Here is a 15,473-nt window from a genome sequence, read left to right on the forward strand (position 1 = left end):
CCTTCCCCCTCTTCCTTTCCCTTCCGGCTGCATTTTGCTCCCCATTTCCCTCTATCTGTCCCTTTCTCTCGCTCTCTGTCATGTCCCCCCTCTCCATCTCCCTGTAGGTCTCTCTCCTTCTGTTCCCCTCTCTCCTCGGCTGGTTCTCTCAAGGGGCCAAGCCTGCGCTCCGGACTCAGGTGGCGGAGGGTTTTGCCTGAGGTGGCATTGCAGGCTCAGGCCCGTGTCTTTGCTCTTGCACGATACATTTCCCGTGAGGTGCTCTGGAAAATGGACCCACGTGAGCCAGCAGCTCTTTGCTGGCCCTACCCCCTCTGACCTCATGTTTGAGGCAGATGGGTGCTTCAGAGCTGGAGGGCGGGGGGAATCTGATAGTCACAACAGACTCTGGCAGAATTGGGAAGCAGGGTCCAGAGCTTTCGTTCAAAGTCAGCCTTGCAAAAGGGGACGCTATCCTGCAAGCGGTGTGGGGGGATGGGAGAGGGTCATCTGGCAAGGCAGTGGGAGGCCCCATATGCCTCCACAATTACAGGGATCATTAGGGGATTAGAAGTGACACTAACTAACCCTGGGTGTTGGGAATCACGGACTCATTTGCAAAAGTAGCAAAGGGAGATAGAGTGCAAGCAAAGGTCACCCACCATTACCCAGCACAGCCAAGGCTCCCCCAGAGCAGCTCTCTTCTGGCAGCCTTGCTTGGAAAAACCTTTTGTTGGGGAATCAGCAGAGGTGGCAGATTATGGGGAGGCAGCTGAGAATGAAGCTGCTCCAAAAGCCGGTACCCAATCAGGGCTGGCATTAGATACCCACTTGGAAAATAAAGGGCTGGTTGGTTTAAAACTGAACCTGGCTGAGAAAGAATTGACTCAGGGAGGAATTCAACCGCCCAGATTCTCTCCAGATTGCATGGGCTTGAGCTGAGCTCCCTAAAGCACAAGCAAGTGTGATTAGCTGTCTCTGCTGGAGCTCTGAATAGCAGGAGGTGCTGTGGGCCAGGCCTGAGGTGCATCTGCAGAGCGGTGGGAGGCTAGGGCTGGAGCTGCGGGAGGTGCACAGGGAAAAGGGCCTCTCATGCCATATTGAGCCATTTTTCAATGTGATATTAATGCAGGGAACTAGCCTCTAGCCGCTAATTTTCCAACGTGAGGGTAGGATTCTCCTCTGTGACCATGATGTCAATCCGGAGTGACTCTAGGGTCCAGGGAGAATGAGGCCTTAGATGTGTGGCTTGATTAGTTAGAATGACTGCTCAGCCTGCTTTAAGCACAAAGGGACAAACAGCCTTGCAGCCCCTTCGCTTTGGCGAGGCTGCAAAGGAAAGGTGCCACAAAGCCCCTAGAACGATCCATAAAGAGCAGCCTTGGCATAGAGCAGACCCCAGCACAGGCACAGCTGGTGATAGCCAGCCTCGTGCCATCCCATGTGGCATCCTCCCTGGGGCATGAGGCAGGGAGAGAGGACACATAACTGGGGCATTCCTACGCCCTGGCTATTCCCGACAGCTGGAACAGCCCATAAGGGGTATTGCAGCTAGGGTGCAACTAAGGGCAGCTCCTGGCATGTCCCAGAATAGAGGATCAGAGCCTAGCTCTGGGGAAGGGATGAACTGGCCCATCACTGTTTACAAAACAGTCATTGCGAGGGCTGAAAGGGTGCGAGGGCTGAAATCCAGAGCTGTGTTTCCTGCTCTCAAAAAATGTCTGCAGAATTTATGTCCTTTTTTTTTTTTACATTAAAGCGAAAGATGCAGGCTGGCAGCCTGTGGGGTGGGTGGGTGTCCGCGAGCTGCAGATTGGGATGCCTGAGGTATTAAAATAAAACAAGCTGATCCTCTCCCTACACCATCCCATTTATAATGGAAATGCCAATGGAACCTTAATTACAGCTGACACTGCAGAGCCCGGCAGCATCGGCAGACACGCCACCTGCGCTCCCCAGGGATGGCTTTGAAGGGCTGTGGCTGTCACTGTTCATATATCCCAGCAAACCTGGGCGATAGCGACATTTTCTTCCATCAAACCGCCCGGCAGACTGTACAGACTAGAGGGAGCAGATAGGATTCAGAGAGCTTAGAGCAGATTAGCAGACCGGGTTTTTCCAAGTAGCAGATGGTGCTGGATGGCTCCAAAGGTGAGGTGAGCTGGATGGGGGAGAAGGCTGGAGACCAACCAATGCCTTAGACCAAAAAAGTGAAAAGAAAAAAAAAAAGAGAGAGAGAGAGGAAATGGATTTAAATCGAACAAGTTCTACAACAGGACCCGCAAATGATGGTTTGTAGGGTATTTCCCTGAACCTCCTGCAGTGGGTGCAGATGTTCTCATACCTGGAGGACCTCCAGATGCTAAGGGTCACATTTCAAAACAGCCTAAAAGTGACATAGCAGCCTAAGTCCCACTAACTTCCTAGTGCCGAGGGCCAGGTTTTCAAAGATAGTTAGATTCAGATCGGTGCCCAGAGGGAGTTTCAGAAGTGCCTTGGGGCCTAACTCCAACTGATTTCATCGGTGGCTTTGGGGTTCCCTACATTCTTTTGAAAATCTGACCCTAAGTCACTTCTGGAAGTGGGACACAGGCTCTTAAGTCTCGCAGGTGCTTTTGAAAATGCCACCCTATTTACCTTACTAGGCCAAATTTCCAAACAGGCTTCATTTGGCCTCTATTTTTGCACTTCCAACCACTGATGATTCAGCACATGCACATCATAGCATGTCTGGAACCACCTGTGCAGAATTAGAGGCCCTGGTCTGACAATGTGGTCATGGGTTCTCCGACTCTCATATCATGACTCAAATTCAGCTGCTTACCGCCTGAACTCATCAAACGCTCCCCAGAATCCCTGCGGCAGTGCCTGACCCAGGGGCTTCTGGTACCTGAGCCAGGGGAAAATCAGCTGTAGATCTCAAAGAGCTTTACAACAATGAGCATCACCTCCATTTTATAGAGGCACAGGGGAGATGAGTCATGTGTCCAAAGTCACACAGCAGATTGGGGGTGAGGGGGAAAGTCAAGACTAGCACCCAGCCTCCCCGTCTCATGGCCTACCTGCAGCGTCACACTGCTCTGGGTTTATTAGTATATAATTTATTTCACTAGCATCTAGGGGCTGCCACCAAAAGCGGGGCCCTTGCTGTGCAGACACATAGGGAGAACCAGTCCCTGCTCCGTGGAGCCGATGGTTTTACTAGAGAAGACAGACCAAGGGTGGGAGAAGGGAAACGTTGTTGTCCTCTCCCTGTTTTACAGGTGTGGGGAACTGAGCCATAGGATTGAAGGATGTTTAGGCCCGCAAATGAGGAATCACATTTTCAGAAACATGGGAGGCTCTGTAGAAAACCCAGCCCCAACAGTGGGTGTGGAGTTCTTGGAAACTTGGTCCCATGTGACTTTCCCAAGGGAGGCTGGGTCTGAGCCAGAAATTGACTCCAGATGCCCCATGGCTCAGACCCGTATCTTGACCCTGCGACCATCCCTCTTCCTTTTTCACATTCTTAAGTTTAACTGGTTTTAGTTTCTCCTGCCTGCCACCCTCCGTGCCCCCCGCTCCCTGGCCCCGCAGGAGCCGTGCGGCTGGAGAAGAACGGTCAGTCCAGGGTGGTTTACATTTTATTTTTTCCTGTAGCGAGAGGTAACTCGGCTCATTCCTTTAGGAAAACATGTTTTTGTTGCACGCGAAGTAATTTCTCCAGGGGGAGAATCAAGGGCTGGCAATAAAGCTCTAAAGATTTCAGGAAGCCCCAGCCAGTCTCCGTTCCCAGCCCCGTCCCTGGGGAGAATCACTCAAGGCACCGGTGTTTTCTTACATCAGTTCACTAAGTAACGGTGACCTCAGTGACCTCTCTGGGTCCAGCCTCAAAGAATGATTTTGGGGAACCCAGTACCACTAACAGGCCTGAGAACAGGGTTTAGGGGAGATCTCCCCTCTCTTCCCCTCCCCACTGAGCTCTTGTTTCTTTACTGTTTCAGGTCAGATCTCTTATTTTCCTGCTAACTTCCCATCCCACTTCCTTCCCAGCTGTCGACATGAGCCCGGCTGACCCTTCCCTCTCCCTTTCTCCCCCATCAATTATCCCTCCCTCCCCTTGATGAATTTGATCCACCCATTGGCTTTTTACTCTTTGATCCCATTTTGCTCTGTTCTCCTCCTGGCCCGGTCACCCCCACAGTTTCTCAAACTACCCCGCCTTCTCTAACTAGACAGACTTCCGTGCTTTGCTTTGCTCCAGGGAAGCTCTCCCTGGTCCCAGGATTTGCCCCGCTGTGGAGTTGGAAGCCTCCGAAATGTGGCAGGATGGACCCGGTTCCACTGCACAGAGGGTATGGGGGGCTGATGTGTGGAGACCGCCCAGGGTGGGTTCCCCAAGCCGTTCGCTCTGTGGATGTGCTTCTGTTCACAGCGGCTCAGGGGCATGGCAGAGAGGGGTGAGGGGAAGTTGCTCGTGGATCCACTGCCATAACCCCTGCCCAGGCCCCAGCTCCTATTTCAGCCTATAACTGCTGTGGTAACAGAGCAGCTGCCTCTTTATTAATTATTATTATGATTTGTATGATTGTAGAACCCAGGAGTCCTAGGCATGGCCCAGGGCCCTAGCGCTGCGAGGGGCTGTACAGATGTGTCCAGTGCTATGTTGCGGGGGGATTCCTTCCTAGGCCCAGCCCATCTTAGATCCTCCGTTCAAAGTTGGTTTGCACAGGAGCGGGGAGGGGACAGGCCCTGGATTTTAATCATACTTTGAGGCTCCAGGGTTGACACTAGGCCTTCAACCTCCCATTCTGTGAGAGAAACACTTTGATCCCCAGTTGCTCAGTGGTACCACCCCACTGGTGTCAATGAGGGAGGTTGTGGGTGGAGCTGTGACTGGGATACGACCCAGCATGCTCCTGGCCTGTGCTTTGGGAGCCCCCCCCCCAGGCTGTGGCCTGCAGCTCAGACACCAGCATTCGAACACAGCCTGGGTTCAGCCTTTGAAAGAGAGAGTTCTTCTTCCATTTGATTACTTTACCCTCAACCCACAAACTGTGAAGTAAAAACAAAACCCAGGTCTGCACAGTGACGTTTGTGAAATTCCTCAGGTGGGAGGAGGGAAGCGACAGAAAAGTCTCAAAGCTGGGGAGAGCAGTAAGTAGCATCCACGCCTTTATAGATTATATAGAATTGGCTCAGCTGTATGTGCACCATCGCCATCTATTGGAGGGAATTAGAACTGCTCAGCTGTGTGTCATAGTCCCTATACTGCTAACAGCTAATGCATGTTCTCCTTTCATTCAAGGTTTCTATGTCTCTGCCTCAGGAAGATCTGAATTCTGTGCCTGCTGATGCCATGACCACGGTGTGCAGTGTAGTACCAATTGTGCATTCCTTTGGAGGCATAGGTGCTGACTTACTCAGACTTGCTCGAACCCTGCTCTGCCCCAGGCCCCACACCCAGTCAGCTCTTCCCGCAAGCACCCACACCCGCCTCGCCAGAGTCGGCGCCTATGTTTGGCGGTCAGGAAATTGTTATAGTATTCACAAGCCTGGCAGGATTCTATTTCAACCGGTCAATTTCGGTATCAACCTCCCTTTGAAAACTGATGAAAAAAAAATACCCCATGGCTATGAATGGAAATGCACAGCCATCAAATGGTTAAAACCACTGAAAGGCTGCAAAACAAAGTAAACTAAAAGCAGGAGGAGTGCAACCCCCAGACAGGGGCAGGACGCAGGAGAGACATGAGCAGATAGGCTGGTGACAGAGAGGCCGGCAGACAGACGCTTCTTCCAGCAGAAGCAGGTTTGTTTGCAGCTGAGAACCACTGAAAAATTTGTCTTGGACACAGGACTAAAAATAGTTGTGATAATCAAGGAGAAATTAGGGCCAACACCTGCAAAGTTGGCATACCAAAGTTAGACTCCTGAATTGCCCCTCAATAAAGGTTGCCTGGTTTTCTGAGGTACAGGAGCACTTGCTGAGGGGAGGAGCCTATATCTGGTCTCTGGAGCCTGACTTCAGGCGCCCTGATTTGAAAGTACCCCTCATAAACGCCAATGTTATCCACAGCAAATGAAATAAGAACAGAATCCTGCCCAGGGCTGGTAGTTAGCAAATGAGAACACAAGCTACTGAAAGCTCTCCCGGGGCTGGGAAAACACAGGCCTGGGCTGGGGAGTTATTGAGTCTTTCCAGGGAAGAGATGGTTTCAAGGAGGGAATTTCCTCTGCTTCTTGCTGTTCGCCAGGCAGCAGGGTGTTGGTGGTTTTTGCTGTCTGCCTTGAGCATGGTTTGGAATGGGTGTGAGGTCTCAGTAGGGCCCTGCATATTCAGGGCAGTGCAGGTGCCTCTGAACCTGGGGATATTGAATGTGCATGGCTCACAAACTGGAGATCGGATAGAAACTGGGCAAGCCCCAGTTGCCTGCTGCGCAGAGAAGTCCCTCTTAAGAAGCCAGTAACCCGCAAATCCTACTTCAGGAAGGTTTGCCACATTCCACCTCGGAGACTGGAGCTACACATTGTTTTCTAGCCCCCGCCCCTCCCAGTGCACCCCTTCACAACCCAAATGGAATTACAAGGGTCCACATCAATGGTCCCCCAAGTTATTCCCCATCCCCCCATGAGGACCCATGTCTCAGGCAACACTGTCCGATGGAGGAAGCTGTCAGGCATCCCGTATTGGCTCTGGGTTAGCTCCTTCCCTCCCACGTTGTTCTGGGCCCACTTGATGATCCTTCTCTCTTCCCCCATGCTGGGTGTGCTGAAAGAGGAACCATGACCCCCAGCTGTCTCCCCGGTGGGGCTTGGGGTTATTTTAGGTTTTGAGAAAAGAGGAAGATTGCGTCTGGTGAGCGGCAGTTTTGAGGAGTAGGAAGGCGATACCCTTGCAGTGGAGTGGTGAGGGGTGTCAGGAGGTCTGAGAAAGAGGAACGCCTCTTGCAGTCACAGGGGCACTTCCCTCTTGGCTCCTGCCTGAAAGGTACAGAGGCTACAGCCTCCCGGCATGAAACAGAGAGAAGTTCAGGCGCTAAACAAAGAAAAGAGGATCTGGTTCACCTGATGCACAAGGGGGGTTTTCCAGCCAGTAAAACCTGTGACTTCCCAATAGATCCAGCTCGTGTTATCTCTGCTCAGTGTGAAGGCTCTTGACCCAGGGTGACACAGTGATCTAAGCATAAAGCAGGAAATGTCCAGACCCCTCAGCATCTCTGGTTGAATGCAAGTAGGAGTCTCTCCTCCTGCAAAGGGAACTAAATTGAGTACCAGTCTGGATGAGCAATTAAAAACCCAGTTCCTGTTTGCTCGCTGTGACCTTTAAAGATATCATGGTTTTGAAGAGTGGGGTTTGCTCCCATGTCCTTGGGGAAAATGTTTCCTCCCCCTCCCTAGCGTGCTGTGTGCTGGCTGCTACCCACCACCCCAGAGAGGGCTGCATTTCAGTGGTACTTCCTGAACATAGGGCCTGATCTTGAGAGATGCCAAGCGTTGATTCCAGTAGGAATTGGGGGTGATCTTGAGGATCATGACCTTTATCTGAACACAAATAGAATCATAGAATCATAGAATATCAGGGTTGGAAGGGACCCCAGAAGGTCATCTAGTCCAACCCCCTGCTCGAAGCAGGACCAATTCCCAGTTAAATCATCCCAGCCAGGGCCTTGTCAAGCCTGACCTTAAAAACCTCTAAGGAAGGAGATTCTACCACCTCCCTAGGTAACGCATTCCAGTGTTTCACCACCCTCTTAGTGAAAAAGTTTTTCCTAATATCCAATCTAAACCTCCCCCACTGCAACTTGAGACCATTACTCCTCGTTCTGTCATCTGCTACCATTGAGAACAGTCTAGAGCCATCCTCTTTGGAACCCCCTTTCAGGTAGTTGAAAGCAGCTATCAAATCCCCCCTCATTCTTCTCTTCTGCAGGCTAAACAATCCCAGCTCCCTCAGCCTCTCCTCATAAGTCATGTGTTCCAGACCCCTAATCATTTTTGTTGCCCTTCGCTGGACTCTCTCCAATTTATCCACATCCTTCTTGTAGTGTGGGGCCCAAAACTGGACACAGTACTCCAGATGAGGCCTCACCAATGTCGAATAGAGGGGAACGATCACGTCCCTCGATCTGCTCGCTATGCCCCTACTTATACATCCCAAAATGCCATTGGCCTTCTTGGCAACAAGGGCACACTGCTGACTCATATCCAGCTTCTCGTCCACTGTCACCCCTAGGTCCTTTTCCGCAGAACTGCTGCCTAGCCATTCGGTCCCTAGTCTGTAGCTGTGCATTGGGTTCTTCCGTCCTAAGTGCAGGACCCTGCACTTATCCTTATTGAACCTCATCAGATTTCTTTTGGCCCAATCCTCCAATTTGTCTAGGTCCTTCTGTATCCTATCCCTCCCCTCCAGCGTATCTACCACTCCTCCCAGTTTAGTATCATCCGCAAATTTGCTGAGAGTGCAATCCACACCATCCTCCAGATCATTTATGAAGATATTGAACAAAACCGGTCCCAGGACTGACCCTTGGGGCACTCCACTTGATACCGGCTGCCAACTAGACATGGAGCCATTGATCACTACCCGTTGAGCCCGACAATCTAGCCAGCTTTCTACCCACCTTATAGTGCATTCATCCAGCCCATACTTCCTTAACTTGCTGACAAGAATACTGTGGGAGACTGTGTCAAAAGCTTTGCTAAAGTCAAGAAACAATACATCCACTGCTTTCCCTTCATCCACAGAACCAGTAATCTCATCATAAAAGGCGATTAGATTAGTCAGGCATGACCTTCCCTTGGTGAATCCATGCTGGCTGTTCCTGATCACTTTCCTCTCATGCAAGTGCTTCAGAATTGATTCTTTGATGACCTGCTCCATGATTTTTCCAGGGACTGAGGTGAGGCTGACTGGCCTGTAGTTCCCAGGATCCTCCTTCTTCCCTTTTTTAAAGATTGGCACTACATTAGCCTTTTTCCAGTCATCCGGGACTTCCCCGGTTCGCCACGAGTTTTCAAAGATAATGGCCAATGGCTCTGCAATCACAGCCGCCAATTCCTTCAGCACTCTCGGATGCAACTCGTCAGGCCCCATGGACTTGTGCACGTCCAGCTTTTCTAAATAGTCCCTAACCACCTCTATCTCCACAGAGGGCTGGCCATCTCTTCCCCATTTTGTGATGCCCAGCGCAGCAGTCTGGGAGCTGACCTTGTTAGTGAAAACAGAGGCAAAAAAAGCATTGAGTACATTAGCTTTTTCCACATCCTCTGTCACTAGTTTGCCTCCCTCATTCAGTAAGGGGCCCACACTTTCCTTGGCTTTCTTCTTGTTGCCAACATACCTGAAGAAACCCTTCTTGTTACTCTTAACATCTCTGGCTAGCTGCAGCTCCATAACAAGGTAGTTTCAAAAAGTGATGCTTTCTTTTCTTTTCTTTTCTTTTCTTTTCTTTTCTTTTCTTTTCTTTTCTTTTCTTTTCTGGGCCGTCTCTTTGGACATCACAGCAGTAGCACCCAAGCAGCTATGGGGAGGGGGGAACAATAAAACATTTTTTTTAAAATCCATTTTTAATTTTACTTTTGTTTTCCTGTTGAGTCTAATAATGCCTTCGTTACTGATGCACAGAGGTACATGTAGCTCTGTGCAGCAGCATTACATAGGGTTACAGAAGGCAAATGCTCTCTTACACTGGACAGGGTTATTGGAGATCAAAGAAAGGGGTATGGGTTGTAAAAATAATGGGCTTCTTTTGTTATTAAAACTGTCTCTGATCTGCCAGGCATGTGCCAGGAGCTGCTGTTAGGCTGAGCGGGGCAGTTTTGCATTTTGTTGTGATAGATAGATAGATAGATAGATAGATAGATAGATAGATAGATAGATAGATAGATAGATAGATAGATAGATAAAGGGGGTGTATGGGAATAGATAGATAGATTAGATTAGATAAAAGGGGTGTATGGGGTTAGATAGATAGATAGATAGATAGATAGATAGATAGATAGATAGATAGATAGATAGATAAAGGGGGTGTATGGGGATAGATAGATAGATAGATAGATAGATAGATAGATAGATAGATAGATAGATAGATAGAAGGGGTGTATGGGAATAGATAGATAGATAGATAGATTAGCTAAAGGGGGTGTATGGGAATAGATAGATAGATAGATCTCCTCTATAGTAACTCTCGTGTATCCACACCCCACATGGTCATGCCTTTAGAAGACACCTAGTGGTATTCAGTGATAACTGCACCCCTGGTTTGCCAGTTGGTAGCTGATCCTCGCACTCAGTGAAGCGCGTGCTCACAATGGAGACTGACCCCACTCATTATTACGCTGCCTTGATTACCTGGCATGGGGAGACCATGGAGGAAGTGCCCTGTGCATTTCTCGGAGACATTGCTGGGCTTACATCGGCTTAAAGGGGCACGTCATGGCGGAAGGGCTGTAACCCAGCTAATTAACCCGGAGCTGCCGCTGACATCTGCTGGGGAACCTCTCCAATGGAGGCCCTTGGCGGCAACTTGCCCTGTGATTTCTAGCTTTCTTGGAGCCCCTTTCCTTGTGCCCTTTCTGTTTCCTTCTTGCATGGACGAGGTCCTCAGCTCCCCCTATGTGCATTATATGCTTCACTAAAGCTCTTGGCCACGTGTTTAAAACATATTTGATGGCCAATTACAACTTTGAGTTCAGGAGCTGGCCCGTGGACTTCCGATGGGATGAGGCAGGCGACAAGGATAGCAGCCCTGGCCACCGGGCTGCGTCCCAGACCACAGCCAGAAAGGGTCTGCTCAGATCAGCTCTGCACGGAGGGCCTAGGACCACCCAGTGTAACTACCTCCGCAAGATGAAGCAGTTGCCTGGCCAGCTGGTCTGTTATATCGTGGCTCACTCCTTAGGCCGGTGGCTGCTTTACCCAGGCTCCCTGTACCTCATGCAGAAAGCCCTGCTGCCTTTACTGGTGAAGGGGCAGGCTCGCCTGCTGGAGGAGTTTCACGGGAAGCGGGCCAAGCTGGTGGCTCGCGATGGGAACGAGATCGACACCATGTTTGTGGACAGGAGAAAGAGCTCGGGGATGGAGGAGGAGCAGCGAGGGAAGCAGCTGGTGATCTGCTGCGAGGGGAATGTTGGTTTCTATGAAGTGGGGTGTCTCTCCACCCCACTGGAGGCTGGCTACTCGGCCCTGGGGTGGAACCACCCCGGCTATGCTGGGAGCACGGGCCTGCCCTTCCCACAGAATGATGCCAACGCTGTGGACGTGGTGATCCAGTATGCCATCTGCCGCCTGGGTTTTCGGGTGCAAGACATCATCCTCTATGGCTGGTCCCTGGGGGGCTACACAGCCACCTGGGCTGCCAAGACCTACCCGGAGCTGGGGGCCTTGGTGCTGGACGCCACCTTCGACGACCTGCTCCCCCTGGCCCTGAAGGTCATGCCCAAGAGCTGGACCAAGCTGGTGGTCCGGACGGTACGGCAGCACTTCAACCTCAACGTGGCTGAGCAGCTCTGCCGCTACCCGGGGCCGGTGCTGCTGATCCGGAGGACTGAGGATGAGGTCACCACCACCCGCATCAGTGCCGCGGACCAGCTCGCTGACATCAGGTCCAACAGAGGCAATGAGCTGCTCCTGCAGCTGCTGAAGTCCCGCTACCCCGAGGTCATGTCCTGGGAAGGGGAGGCGGCCGTCCGCCACTGGCTGCGAGCCTCCAACCCCAGGCAGGAAGAGGCCGTCTGCAGGCGCTTCGAGGTGGATGATGACTGGTGTGTCAGCAAGTTGCAAGGCTACAAATCCTGTCTCGGAGGTGAAGACAGCTTCCCCTGGAGGGTCGGGAGGGATGTGACCCCCAGGAGAAGGCAGCAGCTGGCCTTGTTTCTGGCCAGGAAGCACATGAAGAATGTGGAGGCCACACACTGGTCTCTCTTACTGCCCAATGAATTCCAGATGCCCTGGAAGCTGTAGCTGGGGAGTGGTGGGGAGATTTTCCCAGGAGAGAGAAAGAGGGACTTAACAAGCTGGGTTTCCCTCTTCAATATGCTCATTGTGTGCGTTTCCAATTATTCCCATCTGAGCACCCAGTAAAGGTGAAGTGACAAGCTCTGCAGGCTCTGAGGGGCTTTATTTCACCCAGCGGGGAGTGGATGGATGCAAAATAAAGTGGTTAAAAGATCACACGACATTGAAAATGATTAGCAACTACTAGCAGGTCTCTAGGAACGTGTCGCAGGCCGGGGAGGAGGAGCTGACTGGTTTTTCATCCCATCCACTTACCCACCTTGTCCACCTCCCGCCCTCTCGGCTGCTGCCCTGCGACAGAGTGTTGTTGAGCATGGAGTTGTGACTCATAGACCTGAGAAGTGGGATTGTGACATCACTGTGCTGAGTGGTGGGACTGGGACAGCAGTGGTGAATTACCCCACCCACTCTGTCGTCCATCTGCCATTCCCCTGCTCGTCCCTTCTCCCACTGGGCATGTGGCCTCCTGGGAGTGGGACGGCAGAGCCACATCATCACACGGGAGGGGTCTAAGCTGGATGGGACGCCTATCGTGGTTGGAATTATTTCGCAGCTAATTGTCACATTGCATTTGAAGCACCAGATTTTGTATAAACCAGTCAACGTTTGGTATAGATGGGAAAGAGACGAGTTTGTCCTCACACTAGGGCCTGTCATTCGCTTAACGCCTCCTGCAACCTTGGTGTGGGACTGTGGGAGGTGTTTGTGAGTGGTGGGGGTGGTAAATTTTAAAGACTTGATATGTGGGGTGAGTTTCAGTGCTCAGCACAGGGCTCTGGGAGACAGGAGCAAGAGCGATGACCTGGGAGATTAGAGAATCTCTGTAGGGAGAGGAGTGGAGAGATGGGGAGAACTGGGGCTCTCTAGGGAATGGGATGAAGGTCTCAGGGAGGTGTGGGGAGGATGTAGCTTTTTAAGACCAGACAGGGTGACATTAAGTCACATTCATGTAAAACTGCTCCATAATGCTAGACATAATTGATGGAACACCCCAGGCACGACCCACACCCTGGTAGCCTCTGCAGGGCCTGAGGGAGGGGGTGAGTATAGGAGGCACCTTACAGGAGCTGATGCTGTCACAAAGGGCATGGTGAGTCTCCATGGGGGCTGGCTGGCCCCCAAGGGGAGGCAGTGGGGTAGAGGCAGCAGGGGTTGCCAGAGGGGAGAGCAGGGTGGACCGAGAGCAGCCTGCCACATCTTTGCCCTCACTGCAGGAATCTCGTGCTGCAGCCAGGGAGTGGATACAGGTGGCCGGCAGCTCTTTGGAACCCACCAACCCATCTTGCGGCCTCTTCTGGGGGAGCAAGAGCTCCTCATGTGGGGAATCACTCCCCTGCCCCCACTAGGCAGTAGCAGGCAGCTGCGATTGCTTGCCACCAGCAGGAGCAGCAGACGTGGTAAGTGTCCGAAGAAACTGGGGCTTTGGATGGAAGAGGACAGGGCCACTAAAGACCCATGGGTGGAGCAGAAGGGAAGCACCGCTGGACGGCAGGGTAAAGAGAGTGTGACTTCGGTTGGAGAGGGCATTTGGGGTTCCTGGCTGGAGGGCAGGTTGCGGGGAAGTCTGCAGGGAAGAGAGGATTGTGTACAGCAGGCCTTGGTGGCAGGGACTGCTGAGTTCCGCTCCTAGTGCTGGAAAAATTACTTAGGGCCAAGTCCTGTGGCCCATAATAGGACCAGGTCCAGAATGCTGCAAACATGAACCATGCAGATCTCCCAGCCAAACCATATCCTGGGGGAAAGGGACAGAGGCCTTAGTGGCAGCTGGGGAGTGGCTCTGCTGCCTTGATGGGGAGATTGTGACCTCCCCAGCATGGAACCCCTTCCCCTGGACTGTGTGCTAGTGAAAAGATATGGCCATCCACCACTGTGTGCCTCAGTTTCCCCATCCCAGGTGGGATAATAACACTTGCTCCCCCTCCTCACACTGGTGTTTTAGAGATGTTGAGTTAATTCTTAGATGCTTTGGAAATGTGCAGTGCTAGGCAACAGTGATATGGCCCTATCAGCCGACAGGACTTGCTCTATTTGCTTTTATGAGTGCAGGCCAAGATGGCTTTATAGGGCCCCTTATCAGGCCCTCGCCCTTTCCAGCAGAGGGGGAAGGATGGGAGAGAGCGGTACTGGATGGGCATGGCAAGTGGGCAGTGAAATCTAGGTCAGGGTTTTCTTTTAGAGGGGCACTGAGCCCAATCCATTTCTGATTCCAAGGGACTCAACAGACTAGAGAGAGTCTGCCTGAGCGCAGAACAGACGCGGAGAAATGACAGACTGGAAAGGCTTGTGCCCACCTGGAATGGATTCTGGGTCTGTCCCATGGTCTGGAAGCAGCTGGTGCCAACAGGAGCCTGAGGCCTGGGCAAACACTGGCTTCTGATTTCAGAGAGGGGGGGCAGGTGGCAGAAGCGCAGTGCACATCTACTCCTAAGGCTGTGGGTTTCATTTGCTGCAGCTAGTGCAGCTAGAAAACAAACAGGTCTCACATCTGATGAAGAAGGAAGTTTTGTGGCTAGACTCTGGCTGAGCAGGGCTGGCATAAGGTGTGCTGCCCCGCGGTGCCCTCTGCTTTCTCTAGACATGTAGCAGGCCCATGGGACGTGGGCTAGATTCCACCTGCCTCTCAGAAAGCAATGGGATGTTCCTTTTGCCCTTCAAGGCTTGCCTCCCCCCCTTCTCCCTCTCCATTCCCAGCTGCTCTTGAAGCGCACTGCCCAGTTGGGAAGCACTGTGTGTGCATGTGTGTGTCAGGGATTAGATGTGTGGAAGGGGAGAGAACACACCGCTCCTGTGGGGGCGTAGGAATAAATCTATCAATTATACATTCTCTGCTCATGGCCCCATGCGCAGGGAACTGAAAGACAACAGGGTCCAGGCTTGATGCAAATGTCACGGTTTGCTGTTGAATAGCAGAAAAGGCGACAAACCCACACAGATGACAAACGCCACAACAGTAAAAAGGGAACTCCGGGACGATCTGTAGCGAGCCGGTCTGTGGTGGCGAGAGTGAGCTAATGCTTCTGAAAAGGGCTGTTTGGAAGTTTAGAAATGAACACATCCCAAAGGGGAGGCACGTACACTGCACAGCGCTGGCGGCCCTGCATCCTGGGCGCTGCTGGAGTAAACTGTGCTCTTAGGAACCAGCTTTAAGGGGACGCTGTCAGGTTCATCTGGTTACAGCTCTAGCTGTCAATATCAATATCCATCCCACCTGCAGAGATGAGTTAGACAGCAAAGCCAGGGGATACACTGTAGTTACCAGGCAACCTGGTCGGGTCACCTGCACTCTGCCCACAAATTCATTTCCAGCCCATCTAGCGGCTTCGGATAGATGCCATTTCAAATACAAAAAATCAGCCTGGCACAAAAATGGTTTCTTCTTCCCCCCAGATGTGGAGTTGCACCTTCCCTCCCTCAAAACTTCACTGTCCAGTGGGGCAGAACAGGGACTAATCAGTGCAGCACCTGGGACAGATTTAAGGCCCAATGTCCTGAGATC

The 15,473-nt window shown here is 51.8% G+C and overlaps 1 protein-coding gene across 1 annotated transcript; it reads left to right on the top strand.

Annotated features, from left to right (window-relative positions):
* The first annotated feature begins 10,576 nt into the window (after window positions 1–10,576).
* On the top strand, window positions 10,577–11,923 carry ABHD16B (abhydrolase domain containing 16B). The gene has a single exon (XM_048820667.1). The coding sequence runs from the start codon at window positions 10,577–10,579 to the stop codon at window positions 11,921–11,923; it is 1,347 nt and encodes a 448-aa protein (XP_048676624.1).
* Window positions 11,924–15,473: the final 3,550 nt, after the last annotated feature.

Source organism: Caretta caretta, chromosome 13 (assembly GCF_965140235.1).
Source record: "Caretta caretta isolate rCarCar2 chromosome 13, rCarCar1.hap1, whole genome shotgun sequence".
Lineage (NCBI taxonomy): Eukaryota > Metazoa > Chordata > Testudines > Cheloniidae > Caretta > Caretta caretta.